This window comes from Tauraco erythrolophus, chromosome 2 (genome assembly GCF_009769465.1).
Source record: "Tauraco erythrolophus isolate bTauEry1 chromosome 2, bTauEry1.pri, whole genome shotgun sequence".
Lineage (NCBI taxonomy): Eukaryota > Metazoa > Chordata > Aves > Musophagiformes > Musophagidae > Tauraco > Tauraco erythrolophus.
This window is the reverse complement of record NC_141466.1, coordinates 19,311,964-19,327,441: the sequence shown is the minus strand read 5'-3', so window position 1 is coordinate 19,327,441 and position 15,478 is coordinate 19,311,964. Positions and strand designations below refer to the sequence as shown.

Genomic DNA, 15,478 nt, shown 5'->3' with positions numbered 1-15,478 from the left:
CATAAATTTTATGTATTTTCATATTCCAGGATTAAAAGAAAAAGCTACCTTCTTAAAGTTAAAGAGTGAGCAAAAGAAAAACTAATCACTATTTTTCCTATGTACTCATTCTACTTACTCCAGACTGGGAGGCAGCGGTTTAGATATATAATTTATAGTTCAAGTCTCCTTTAAATGAAAAATTAAATCAAATAAGAGGTATGAATTCAAAATCTATTAAGCACATTAAACCTCTGTTCCTTATGGGAATCAAGTTAAAGCCACTTTAGTTCTGAATGACAGCATCCATTAAAGTTTGATGTACTTCAACTGATCTGCTTTAATGTCTTACCTCTAGTTAAACAAGCTAATAGACAAGCCTACAGTTGCAAGAATAAATTAAGTCTCATACCACGCTCCAAGTGAGAAACATGCCTGCAGACTGGCGGAGAGAATGTGAGTACTCTGCCCTGGTGGAGTAATTTTTTTTTGTTCTTAACTTCCTTTCACTAACTTGGGTCTGTTTAAAATAGCAAAAGTTTTGCACATAGTTTTACAATTAGGTTTCTTGTATATTGTTTCAGGATAAGATTCATTTAAGAACATTACTCTTTCAGAGCTTTTACTCAAGAATTATAGAGGTAATTAGTCTGTTGACAGCTACTTACAACAAATTCAGCATTACTTATTCGCACGTACTCTGTAGAAATGGACTTACAAGACCTTTAGAGCTGTTACATGACGCACGTCAGAGACGGTTCTGGCACTAAAACAAAGGAAAAAGTTTCTCCCATTTTTCTCCTGCTTAACTCAGTCCCTGAGGAGAAGGCTGATGACTTCTGGGGCAAGGGACACGGAACTCACTGCAGAAAGAGGAGAGGTAGGAAGAAGGTGAAGGAGTTGGTCAGGAGAACCACCTCATGGAGAAGGAAACCAGCATGGCAGCCAGGAGAGGGACAGAGGATGCAGTTCACCAGCTGCTCTGCTCAGCAACACCAGGAGCAGGAGGACACACGAGACCTTGGAGCAGGACACCAGAAAACAGATTGGACATGGGGAGAATGTACATGGGTGAAAAGAAGAAGGGATTACAATAGTAAATCAGTGATGAGGAATGGGACTAAGCATAGAAACAGAAAGGAAGGGGAAAAAAAGCAGGTGACACTAGCAAATCTGAAGAGGTTAAAAATGGCATTGGTGAGGCAAGGAGTGTGAAATGGGAAAAAGAATACGAAAAGGAATGAACTAGGTAGGAAAAACAAGCCTGAGGCAAAAAGTCCAGAGGAAGGGCAAATATAGAAAATGTCAAAGGGGGAGTGGCACACAAAAAAGTGTCTAAAGCAGCAAACACCCCTCCTAACCTCTGCACAAGTTCAGAGAGCCCCACCAACCCTCTCGCAAACGTGCCCTCCTCCTTTCTTCTTTTAAGCATTAGTTTCCATGAAAGTGAGGTTTCTTAAGACAGCAGGCTAATGTCTGTCTTGTGTGCCGAAGGTCAGAAAGAAGAAGAGAAAATGAGGCATAAGAGAATAGAGGCATTGCAGTGAAACAAAGGGACATAAGGAAGGAGCTTCTATTTCCAGGGCAGAAAATGGAAAAATATATAGTACCTGTCAAATTCTTTTTTCCTTTCAGCATGATCTTCAGGAATAAAATTAGTCAGATTTGTATGAAAAAGAAAGACAGAAAAAGCAGAGAGCTCAAAGAGTACGTCAAGGGTGATGAAAAGAACCCGAGACTGACAACATGTGATACAATTAAACCAGAAAAACCCATAAAACGCTCATGAAAGCAGGTGAAAAACCTGCAGAAGTTGATTGCAAAATTTTATTATAAGTGCTCTAGCGTACAAAAGAAGCAGCAAAAGTAGTAAATATTGCTGCTGACAGACCTTGTGATAGAATAGGGAAACACAAAGAGAATCAAAAAGTATATCAACAGAAGAAAAAGCAAGCAGGAACAAGAGGATATGAAAAGTCACAAATATTTACACACCAGATATCGTAAGGAAGTGTAAGCAACAGAATACGAAGGATACCATGCAAAGACGAAATTATATGACACAGAAAAGGTTTAGAATAGGAATTGCAGAGAACAGCATTTGAAAAGGACAATAAAAGAGCAGCTATGCTAGCGAACATGCACATTTAAGTAGTATTGCCCCTGACTGAAGAGGCAAACATGAGCTAACGCATACAGCTAAGCAACCAGATGCATCATCTGCATTAAATTATAGAGGATGAACACAGAGGAGTTCACAGCAAGAGAGCCAAGAGCCAGAGTCAGAGGAAGGATGACAAGCAAAAGATTAAAAGTTACATGCAAAACCCCTACAAATAATATTTTTTCCTACTCAGACCACAAATATTTTACAATGGTTATTGAAATAACTGAATGTAATAAGACATTTTGTCCCCATCAACTTGTCACTACTATACAATAGGATGACTCAGTCAAATAATCTAAGAAGGGCAACACGCGCTTCGTTTCCACTCGTTATGACATTTTCCACAGTTCAGATAAAAATCAAAACAGTACGTCCTTCATCAGAGCCGATAAAAAGAGAGTAGGTCAAGGATTCTTCCTTTATCCTATTATTGTCAAGACAGAAAACATGTTTTTGCAATGCCCTACCTAAAAAACATAGAATAGACCTTTTATATTTGGCAAGAAGCATGGAAAAGTTCAGGCAAGGGGCCAGATGTTTTGTTAAAATGCATAATGGTATGGTTTAGCTTTGCTGAGGACTCACAAACAGTGCCCCGAGAAGCTGGTCCCAATGCCCTCCCTTCTTACTTAATACCCAGCATCAGATTTTATCCCAAAGGTATAAAAACATATTTATATACACACACACTCCCCCAAATCTCTTGTAAAAGACAAGAGCATATCGTATGCTGTAAAGACCACAATAATTTCCCAGGAAGACAAAGCTGTATCCATAAGCACAATAAATACCTTAATTCATACCTGAAGTTACTTTAGCACAACCTTTCATAAAAATAAGGCACGCTGCTGATGAGAGCTCAGGCACTTCTTGTTCCACACTGCCCCTTTCAGCTCTCCTCTCTTTCTGGCCACTGTCACCACCTGCTTATCCCACCACACGCGTGCTATGTTCCCACCTAGGTCACATATAGTGAGGTTTCATGTATATACATCTCTATACGACTTCCTTTTCGCCCCAGCTTTTTATAGCACAGTCCTTCTCCAAGTAGCTGAGCCTGGATTTTTCCACAGGAAAAAAAAATAAAATCTCAGAACTGAAAGACTTAGAAAGGCCCGTCAGTCTCTTATTCCACTGTGAGCATCCTTTTACCCTATTGCCTTCAGATTTTCAGGTATTTTAAATTAACAAAATAAATTAATGTGATATGACACAGATTTGATGGAGCAACAGGACTCAATGATCATGAAAGAGACATTACAAATACCAAATAAGACTGAATGATATTGAAGAAAATACAATGATAAATGGAAGTGTGAAGAGACACACTGATAAGTGCTATTTTATAAACCGCAAATATTTTCTAAAAACATCATTCTGGAAAAGCCATGCAAGGAAGATCCTTTCCTCTAAATTTTCTTTACTATTCATAGCATATGAATTGGACTGTGTGCAACAACAGAGCAATTAGTTTAAATACTGCCAATATTCTCACTGGTGATAATTGGTCGCTTCTTGCGAGAACATCTGTTCCATCTTCCTTAAGAAATGAAGTACAGACCCTGTTACCTAGACAACAGAATCCTTCTGAGCATCATGTGCTATAAAAGGGTAATATCAACCCAAGTCACACTTCATATTTGTTCTCCCCGCCGCTCCCTTAGCACCATTAATGCAATGGAATGTCGCAACTTTTTAACATTAAGCCCATATTTATCAGACCACACAAACTCACGCCCACATTTGCATACATTAAAAGTAATAGCTGTGTTACTGTCCTTCGGCCTAGCAACAGTCACTCTGAGGCTTTGTATCCAGCCGGTTTCCACCACCATGACTGCCAAGCTGTCATGCTGAAAATGCTACAGTTTGCGAGTACTCCAAGAGCAAGTCCTATCAAATCTAGAAATCTCAACTCAGTCCCCTTGAATGCAGTCCAGAAACAGTCAACTTCACCACCATACCCCTGGATTACTGGAGATAATGAAGAAATTCAAGACTCATCCCATATTGGCACTCGCTAGTGCCCTCCAGTCAAATTAAGGATAAAAGCAGCAGATTAACCTTTGGAAGATGTCTTTTGTTGCCTTAGCAAAGTCATCAAAATTTTATAAATATTGATGAAATACTAACAATAATCTGATGAAGTGCAGCAGATGATAAATCCTCTGCATGCTTTAGTTAGATGGATTTTTTTTTTTTTTTTTAATCTGTGTGCATGTGATGGAGGGCCAATGAATGTGGAAACTCAAACAATTTGCAAAACCTGAGGATTAAGCACTCAGAAAGGAGGAGAGAGTTCACTGGGGCACAATAAGCTGCAAAACAACCACCACCACTCCACTAGCACCCTAAATTCATCCCACTTCATCTTCCTTCCAGCAACACCCAAACTAATTTCCCTCCTCCTTCACCTTCTTGGCTGCTAGAAGAGAAGCAGCACCGTCTGTCCTCAAAGGCATGTGCTGTAGCTGCCCCTGTTGGGGGAGTGGGGGAGAACTTCTGTAGGAGAACCCCTACAGCTTTTATGCATTTGGTTTTGCACACGCAATAGTGGTCACGCCCTGGGTATGTACTTAAAGCTTCAAGCTAGTCAGTCAATACAAGTCAATAGCACCAGAAAATGCTAAGCAAGAAAAGGAGAAAAGGCTCTTAAACCAAAATATAAGCAATCAGTTCACCACAGACCACACAAGAGAACTGAACACTTTAGGACTTCACTAACGCAAACATGACTGGTACTTTTATGGGAATGCTCTAACAAGTTATATTTCCACCAGTATGTAGAACAACATAAGCAATTATATGAATATCTGATAAGCAAGTAGTTGGCATTTTGAGCATTAACTACAGTAACCAGGAGTATTAAGTTTAACCATAGAAGATAAGCGTGGTTTTGTATTTGTTTTGCAGATACTACATTTTTAGAGGAAAGGGGACTTCAAGGCCACTTAATTTGGTAAGTGGCAAGACAGAAATGGAATGGTGTCAAGGAAGGCTTCTATAGTAGCACCTTATACAGCAGTGTTTCATAGAAGAAAGATAACATTTAAAATAATCCCAGTGGGTCAGGAATATAGATCTGGTTTTCAGCCCCATCTGTGTAGAAAAAAAAAACATGAGTTCTTGAATTACTGAAGAAAGAAAACAAGAGCTTGAAAATGGTCTAGATTTGAGATGCTCAAAAGAAGGAAAAATTAAATAATCCATCTGGCCTCAGATTGAAAATCTGAACAATGGAGATAGCTGAAAATGATTAAAACTTAAAATCACAGTAGAATTCCTTATTTAGACTACAAGGCTTCAAGCGAGTTCAGTGAATTTCAGATGTGGAACAGTACAAAAGACAATTCAGTAGCAGTAAAATATTTTCTATGCCACGAGTATAATAAATCCGTAGAATAGAATGTAAAACTGGAAGGACTACCCATTCTTAGAAAAATAAAACAGACTAGATAAAACCTAGGCAAGAATAAAATCCCTAATACCTAACAAAAACAAAGTGTCAAAAAACAAGGAACGATCATTAGTCTAAAGTGCAAAGCTACTAAGGCAGATGAGGATACTGAACAAACCTTGGAGTTTGGTGAGAGAGAGATCATTAATCACAGTAATAAGAAGCTTTTTTAGAGTACAAGCTTAAGAGAAGTCAAACCAAAAGGGATTCAAGACAGAGCTAGTGGAGAGGAAAACACTGTATTGCTTGTAAACATTAAAGGCATCTGCAGATAAAGGGAGAAGAAAGCCAGGGAAATAGTATAAAAGGCAATTGAGGTAAAAAAGAAACCGGAGTAATCTAATAAGCAAGTGAAAACATGGAAAGACAATGAGAGTTGAGAAACAAACTCTACAGGGGCCATGGGATGGGATAAGTTCATTAGCACAGAAAGAAAAGGCAGAGGCTTCTTCAAATGTCTTCAAGAATTGGCAGTAGATCTCATATTTCGTAACGGTCTACAATCCAAATTATTCTACTGATTGCTTCTTTCAATATGCTGTTCACATATTCAAAAAAACTGATGACTTTTTCCAGTAGTATAGGTTGTCAGGACTGCCCTAACTTCAGTATCCTCAGGTGCTGCATAAGAAAAAGCTCAAGGTCAAGCATACTGAGCATATACATATACCCACAATTTAGTAGACGTGTTACATACAAGCAACAGGCAGGTTTAAGGAAGCTTCCAAAGACTGCTAATGAGATGGGAAGGATGAGAATGATGCTTTTTCTACAAGGTAGGAGCATTTTACCAGTCAGATGGCCAAATGGAGCAGGGAACAAAATCATGATGCTCATACCTTTTGTATCAAAATGCAAGCTAAGCAAACTATACACAGTAACAACCTCACACTGTAAGCCTGTGGACAAGATGCATCAGAATTAAAGATATTTGGGCTATCCATTTAGTGACTATTGTACAGTTTGGAAACAGGAAAGCCTCTCTGTGTTTCAAAATCCCATACAATAATATATCAAGTCATCATAAAGACAAGAAAAATTTCAGGAAGATATAATGGAAGCTGTATTTAAACAAAGTCATTTTTCAGTTTACCATAAAAATAGACACAGAGGTTCACAAGAAAACAAACACCACAGGGAAATTTTTAATATAATGAAATTCAATGACATTAATAAAGTTTTATTAGAAGGTAATATGACATCTTGCATTCAATAACAAAGCTGACTACAATTTACATACAAAAACCTGCAGAGTAAAATATGACTGTAAACTAAAACCACTATCCACTTAGCCATACACAGGACTGAAACCAATGCCAAACCATGCATTGAAAAAAACAACTTTTTTATTAACATTTGATCAAGCCCTAAAGATTTTTCCACTGATGTTCCAGTTTCAATCCAGTCATCTCTGTTCTGTATTAATTTATCCAGTTTAGGCACTGCTAATAATATTTTATTTCTGCCTCACAGACTCAAGGGGCACAGAGAGGCCTCAGACAGCTTGCAGAGAGACCAATAAGGATGACGATGTGTTGAGAGTACATTACAGAACCACCTGGTAAGGATGGGGAGTCAGATGCAGTCTTCTCTACATCTCAAAGAAGCGTCAGAACAACAAACTCTGGTTCTTACAGGAGACCTGAAGCTCCCTGACATCCACTGGAAGGGTGACACAGCAGGACACAAGCAACCCGGGTAAATTTTGGAGGATACCAAGGACAAATTCTTGATACATGTACCAGATGGGCCAACAATGGTGGTACACAGCTGTTCTCAGACAATGAAGAACTGTTTGGAGATGTGACAATCAAAGGAAGCTTTGGCTGGTACAGTTCAATATCAGCATCAGCTGGTACAGTTCAATATCCTGAGTGGGGTAGGAGAGCACAGACCTGGAGCTTCAGAACAGACTTCAGCTTATCAAAGGAACTGGTAGGTGGCCATGGGAAGCAGCTCTGAAGAACACCGTAGCTCAGGAAAGCTGGCAGGTCTTCTCAAAAATATAAGTATCAGGAGATCAGCTTGGCTTCACAGACTGTTGGAGCTCCAGCGCAAGACGGGCAGTATACAGAGGGGTGCAAATAGGGACAGGCTACACAGGAGGAGTTCAGAAACATTGCCCAAGAAGAGCTTCTGCTACTACACTAGTTGTGAAAGGCTGAACAAGAAAACGTGAGTCTGTTGCTGCATGAAGTGGGCAATCTAGTAACAGTATCTAAAGACAGAAGTCCCTCCTTAAAAAGAATCCACCATCTGAAAATCCCTGCCATTACCTCTCAACCTGAGGCATCAAAAACTGTCACATGTAATGTTAAATTAGAGAAAGGCACATTCTAGAGTTATGTAAAGTCAATATACCATTCAAATGATTTTACAACTCCACACAGAATAAACTGAAAATATGCATAGACTAATTTCACTTGACTACAGGGAAAGTACAAATGGAAGAACATACAGAAAACATGAAATGAGAGAGAACGAGAAACAGAAGAGAAACAGAAAGGTTTATGACACAAATTCTGAAAACACGAAATTTACAAAACGCATGCTCAAGCGTGCATGCGCACACACACAATCTTGCAGCAAGTATTAAGGCAAATAAGTATTTTTAAATGTCTTTTCTGCATTATCTGCAGTTCTGTTGTTCTTCATCTGAGTGATAAAGTAGCTATTTGCTTTCAGTGCCTACAGCTTGACCTGAAGAGGCTTGGCTTTGCCTTTTTGTTCATCTCTGTTGAAGGCACCATCAGTTGGTTTTGCGTTTGTGTGTTCTGAGAATACTCAGGATCTGAAATGAACAGCAAATTCAACGTGAAAACAACTGAGCCTGAGCAGCACTGAACGCCCATTTTGCCTAGTCAGCTGCACTGGGAATTTGGATCCTAACTGATGTCAAGTACCAAATTCGTAGAGAAGCTTCTTCAGCTCACACTATGTTAGAATAGAATCATAGAATGGTCAGGGTTAGAAGGCCCCTCAAAGATCATCTAGCTCCAACCCCCCTGCTGTGGACAGGGAAACCCTCCACTACACCAGGTTGCCCAAAATAGGCTGAAAGTTTTCTTTTTCTTCTTCTTTTTAACATACTTTCCCATAGATTTGTTGATATTGCTCTCCTGCTTTGAGCAGAGACACAACTTCAAAAAAACGAAAGTAATCTCTGTATAAAAAAAAAAAGTTTCAAATTTTGTAGCTAGAAAGCAATGGTGTGCTAAAAGCAGCATCCTTTTTCCTTTCTCCTCAGCATGCTCTTTTTTCTTGCTGTTAAGTTGCTGCAGGAGGTGGCTGTAGTTAGACAATGGAGCTGACTAGCTGCTTCAGATGATGCTCTACTTTCGTTACAATTACTTGACAAAAAAAATTATACTTCAAGCTGCAAAATTTATTTTCGTAAACATTACAGTGTATTTATGGGCTGATAAGAAAAAAGTCAACTTAATTGTTAAAACAAAAATCTCTTTTTAGTCAACATATTTACTACCTATGTACTTTTTTATTTTATGAATTTAATTGTTCTTTCAGATACAATAAAATAAAAAAAGACAAAAAATGTCCACAGAACCCTTTTGAAGAACAACCAAAGCAGGAATTTAAGTACTCCTTTACACAAAAAGCATATAAATTACACAGATAATACAAGATTAGGCCGTGTAATGCAGAGAGCTCTTATTCTTCCTATGGCATGCAAAACACGAGTTGTCATGTAGTTGAACCAAAAAACTCCTTCCAGATGATTCATACTTATAAAATCATGATGCACAGATACCTCTAGCCAACACATGCCCTAACTCTCTATTAAAAATCCCTTCAAATTATTATTTTTTTTAAGCTTGTACTTATTTCACTACCTCCAGCTATTGAAAGAGGGAGTGAAGTTTCAAAGTTTCCACAAACACAAATCTAACAATCTTTTCTAATTAGGTAGTAGAGAATTTATGGGGAGATTTTACATTGCCAAATATTCTACACATTTATATTTTCTTGGCAAGGGAAAAGAAGTTCTGACATTCAAAAGGAATCTCCTACAGCAAATGTACTCAGAGACACAGACTTTTGACAAGCTTTGTTTTACCTACCCTCACCTTAAACAAAGCCAAGGACCAAGGTTTAGAAACCTATTTTTCTACATAATACCTACATATTTACATAACAGTAAATACTGCAAGCTGCTGTGATAGTCAAGGTCAAGGAAAGGTTCAATATAGCCAAAGCAAAGGATTTGTACTATTTTGAAATTCTGTGTAACTGTACTTGAAGAGAGTCAATGGCATTACATATCATCAAGGTGAATCAATAATATTGAAAAGGTATCATTACTCCTGTACAGCTGATCTTTTCTACATTCCTAAAGATGCAGAGACAGGGTGAACAGGTTACAATGCCAGCCTGGTCCACAGTCTCAAATTAAGTAGCTTCATGTTTAGTTCATTTAACCAAGCGGTTTCCAACCAGGGATGCAAGAGGACCTCATAAGTGACATGCAGCACCTGACAGAAGTAAAAGCAAAGAAGCTTTAATAGCTCTACCAGCACACAGCATGTCCCCATGAGCATCCCTGTGCCACGCTGCCAGCAGCCCTGCTGAGAAGCATATGGAAAAGGCACAAAGTGCTTCAAAACAGAGACAGTAAGCCTAGCTGGACCTCCCTGGCTCACCTACAGCACCACACCGCCACAGACCTTCAAAGCCAAGGGGAGAGAGACGCAGCCCCAAAAGAGCTGCCTATGTGAAAGAGAGGGCCACAGACAGCAAGGAGGCAGAAAATAACCACAAATACAGTCTTGCTCAAGAAAGCCAACAAACACAAAAAGGTTACAAAAACCTATCGTTTAACCTGTAAGGCTTCTAAAACCTTGCCCACCCTCAGAAACTGAGGATGCTGAAATATTTGTACCCTCTAGCACTTTGTAAGATACATTGCATCAATAGGCAAAAGGCCTGAGAATAATTTGTGCATGCTAAATTGTCCGAACCAGCTTTCAGTAACTCATTTACAGTCTGAATTATTTTAGCTTGTATCCATAACTGTAAGTATGAACACAAAGGCCAACTAATGCTCGCGTTAGTGTCTCACAGCATACTGGCAATGTTTCAAGGTCTCCCAGAAGGAGCAGCCTCCCTAACAACTAATTACCTCTCCCCGACCCAACATCTACGCAGGGCAAAACTGCCCAACTCAGAGCACTCTTAAGCATGGCTAGGAGAGAAACACTGCTGGTTTGTGGCTCTACTTCTCCCATTTAAATCATCTGTAACTGTCTAGTCTAATTTTTTTCCCCCCACAGAAAAAAAGGCTACTGAGCTATTGAAAAAAAAAAAAACAAAAACAAAAACCACACCACCTGATACAGAAAAAAAACAATGAAGTTTAGAATTAAGATCACTATTTACAGAGAAGATGGCTAGAGTTGGTAATTTATCCCTGGAAGTCAGGAAGTTCCTGTGTTAGGAGTGGGAAGAAAAGCTGGAAAGGACCAGGAGTTGACAGAAGAGCGTCCTAGGATCTAACTCAAGCTGTTGGCTCACATGAAACTTTTAGTAGTAGTTGTCTTTGTCTACAGGCTGTGCTTCAGGGGATAAAAAAAGATCTTATTTATAAAAAGACATTCTTAAACTATCTTCTTTTGGGTTAAGAATAATTTCAGAGTAAGACTGTATTCACTGCAGTACAAGTGACTGCCACAGCTACAGGCTGGTGAGGATAACCAACCTGTAGTTCCCTTGATCCTCCTTCTTGGATTCAGGAGTGACATTTGCTCTCTTCCATTCCTCAGGAACCTCTCCCAGTCTCCATGATCTTTCAAGGATAATTGAGAGTGGTCTCATAATGATATCAGACAGCCCCCTTAGCATTTGTAAGTGCAATCCATCAGGCATCACAGACTTATATATGTCCAGTTTGTTCAAGTGCTCCCTAACCTGGTCCTCTTCCACCAAACTTAAGTCTTCCTTGCTGGATTTTCCCTCTGATCTCAGGTGCATGAGATTCCTGAAGACTGGTCTTACTGGTGAAGACCTGGGCTTGCCCTGACCCATGTGCAGGATAGACCTTTCACTTGGCCTTGTTGAACTTCATGAGGTTTGGTTGAGAGGTGAGCTTTTGCGAACCACATGAAGTTCAACAAGGCCAACAACACAAGGCATACAACAGAACTGGCTGAAATATGGATTCCTTCAGCAGGTATCATCCTATACTTGAAAGACAGTAATCCTCACTTGACCCAGGAACCACTACCTCTATGATGTTTTCACTGACATATGCCTTCCTCCAGGAAGAGTTCAGATTAACAGTGGTAAAAGAGGCCTTAGTTTTTCCAAGTCCTAAGCAAAGACAGACCAACTTGATCTGTAACATCACAAGTGATGAGTCACCTGCCTTTTCTCTTAGGGAAAGTCAGCTAGTAGATCTTACTCTGAGTGTCTAGGCAATACTACACACAAAATAGTCTTGGACTGCAAAACTGAATGCCTTTTTGTTCATCAGTGTATTTCTTGAGCACATTGTCAAGTGTCTTCATGTTACCGAATTATTAAAATATTCTGAAGATACACAGAACCATATACACTGGTGTGTCTTTCATTTTCTCAGCTTCCATAGAATATGGGTGGGGTTTGGGGTTTTTTTGGTGTTGGGGACAGTGGGGGTGGTGGTTTTAGGGAGTGATTTAAACATCAAAAGAACTACTCATGGGATTTTAACATGGCCTCTTTCCAGACTGATAGTCTTTAATTATCAGTAAACATCACCTTCTTTGTTACCTATCTAAGCCTTTAAATACAAGATTAACTATTAATGCATTAATTATAAGTCTACTCATTACGGAAAATGCACTCGATTCTGCTTATTTCTGTAGGACAAAAAAGTCCATGTTTCTTTTTCAACTATTTCACCTTCACCTTTTTCACATTTCTAATAGTTGCCCAACCTGAAATTTCACTGAGGCAAACAGCGATTTGCTACATTATCTTATGTAATAAAGTTTTACAATAAGGTCTGAAGAGAGTAAAATATCATTTGAGGAAGAATACAGGAAGAACCATTGAGAACATTCAAGCAACTTACACAGTAGTTGTGAAATTTTCCAAGCTGTACTGAGCTTTGCACAAAGTTTCATCAATAATAAAAAAGAGTCTAAAACAATAAAAAAAAAAAAGTCAAGACTGAAATGGTGATGTATACCAGAGGAAATACATAATGTCGTGGTTTAGACACTCCCTGCTTGCTCACGATGTTGTATCCAGGAATGCCTGAACCAGCTCCATACCACAGTAGCATGATAATGGGAAAGTCTCCTTTGGACTATTTCACACCACCATAGTAGCACAATTAAAAACAGACAAAGGACAAGAATAAAAGAAAAACAAACAAAAAACCCTCACTGCTATCAAAATCAACTTTATAGTAACAAGAATATAATCTAGTACTGATGTTAAAAGAGGATTTCTTATTTCCTCCAAAGGCAAAAATATTAGCAAAAAGGTCACTGAGTAGATTTTATGTAAAATGACTGACAGCAATGCAGTCACCTCTCAAATCCATGATTGACCTTGACCTTATAGTGGCAAGCACTTTAAAAGGACAGCAGTTTTATCTGCTACGTCTCTTCATACAGAATTCATAGATTCATAGATTTCTAGGTTGGAAAAGACCTTAGAGATCATCCAGTCCAGCCATCCCTAATCCCCCATTAAACCATATCCCTAAGTAGCTCATCCATCCTATTCTTAAACACATCCAGGGATGGGGACTCAACCACCTCCCTGGGCAGCCTATTCCAGTGGCTGACAACCCTTTCAGAGAAGAAATACTTTCTAATGTCCAACTTGAATCTCCCCTGACTAAGCTTATACCCATTTCCTCTTGTCCTATCACCCATCGCTAATGTAAAGAGCCCTTCCCCCACCTCCCCACCATCCCTTCTCAAGTATTTGTAGGCCGTAATCAGGTCTCCCCTCAGCCTCCTCTTCTCCAGGCTAAACAGCCCCAACTCTGGAACAGAGTTGCCCAATACTGGAACAGGTTGCCCAGAGAGGTGGTGGATGCTTCATCCCTGGAGACGTTCAAGGCCAGGTTGGACGAGGCCCTGAGCAACCTGATCTAGTTGGAGATATCCCTGTTCCTTGCAGGGGGGTTGGACTAGATGACCTTTGAAGGTCCCTTCCAGCCCTAACCATTCTATGATTCTATGATTCTAACTCCCTCAGCCGCTCCTCATAAGTTTTATTTTCCAGCCCCTTGACCAGTTTAGTCGCTCTTCTCTGGACCTGCTCCAGAGAATATCTCTCTCTCAATATCTCTCTTAAAGCGAGGGGCCCAAAACTGGACACAATATTCCAGGTGCGGCCTCACCAGTGCCGAGTACAGGGGCAGGATCACTTCCCTATTCCTGCTGGTTACACTATTCTTCATACACGCCAGTATCCCATTGGCCTTTTTGGCCACCTGGGCACACTGCTGGCTCATATCAAGCCGGTAGTCAACCAACACCCCCAGGTCCTTCTCTGCCAGGCAGCTCTCCAGCCACTCATCCCCAAGCCTATAGCGATGCTTGGGGTTTTTATACCCCAAGTGAAGGACTCTGCACTTGGCCTTATTAAAGCTCATGCCATTGGCCTCAGTCCAACGATCCAGTCTGTTCAAATCCCTCTGAAGGGCCTCTTTACCTTCGAGCAGATCAACACAGCCTCCCAGCTTGGTGTCGTCCAAGGGCAAGTAGTAGTGCCCAATTACCATGGGCACTACACTAAACACAACACAGTGGCTTGTTCAGTTCATGATCATCATGAGTTTCTAATGCCTCACATTGCATTGCACACCTGAATGCTGTATTTCAGTGCAACACTACTAGATTATAAAAAGCATTAGGCACAATCCCAACATACATTTCAACAGCCCTTAGCATAGAGACAGCATTAAAACAAGGTAAATATTTAATCAAGCAAGTAGACTTCTTTTGCAATGCAAGAAACTCTTGCCTTACAAAATCTTACTCACTATCCAGCACTTTGACAGTAATGAACATTTTCAGTCACAAAACAAACATTTAAAGATCAGATTCTACCTTCATATACAAACATCCAATTTTTACCAACTTTGAAGGAATGATGGGCACTACTGTGCTCAAAAATGTGCAATTTCTGAATCTATTTTTTCTTGCAAGACACATGTAATAAAAATACAATAAAAGCTGTTTTTTAGTGCTCTATGAAACTTCTCTATACTTAGAAACAAAGAATGAGGAGAACAAACTATTCTCAAGTACTAAAGACGAGTAAGGTATCATTAGTCTGAAACAAAATATATTATTAGCAAGCGGACTTGTAATGGCAGTTGTAATCTTTCAGAATCCTTTTTCTTCAAGTCATTTTAAAAACATCCTTTTTAAAATAAGTCTTCATTAAAAGGTTCATATGTACTTCCCTCTCAACACATAAAAGCCGATAAAACAAAATTATACCAGAAAGAGGCATTATTATTACCTAGCGAGAATATCTCTTTCCACTAGAAAAGAAGTAGCATTATTTAGAAAGCATTTTAAGAAAAGCTCATGTTTGAATAACTTTCATGCTTGCATATTTTAAAATGTTACTTAATTCACAGAAAATAAAATATCTGTTGAATAAAAATGTCAGTAAAAATACTTTCATTTATGTACACTTACTGCAATCTCTCTACAGGCCGACATGGATATCCCTGTACCTTCAATTTGCTTCAGTGCATACTCCTTTTCATCTTTTCTGCACACAGGAAAAAAAAAAAAAAAAAAGAGGAATATTTTTTAGCTCTATCTTATATTACACAATCGACACAAGTATAATGATTTATTTTAATTTGGTCTCGATCAAGAAGCTGAAAAGTCAATCTGGTTTTA

The 15,478-nt window shown here is 39.2% G+C and overlaps 1 protein-coding gene across 3 annotated transcripts in view; it reads right to left on the bottom strand.

Annotated features, from left to right (window-relative positions):
* The window catches only part of CDK19 (cyclin dependent kinase 19), a 132,783-nt gene that overhangs the window by 98,233 nt on the left and 19,072 nt on the right, over positions 1-15,478 (bottom strand). For all 3 annotated transcript variants that reach the window (XM_086631264.1, XM_086631267.1, XM_086631266.1), the window contains exon 2: positions 15,269-15,344. In XM_086631264.1, the coding sequence (XP_086487390.1) occupies positions 15,269-15,344 (76 nt within the window). The remainder of the gene's footprint in view (positions 1-15,268; positions 15,345-15,478) is intronic.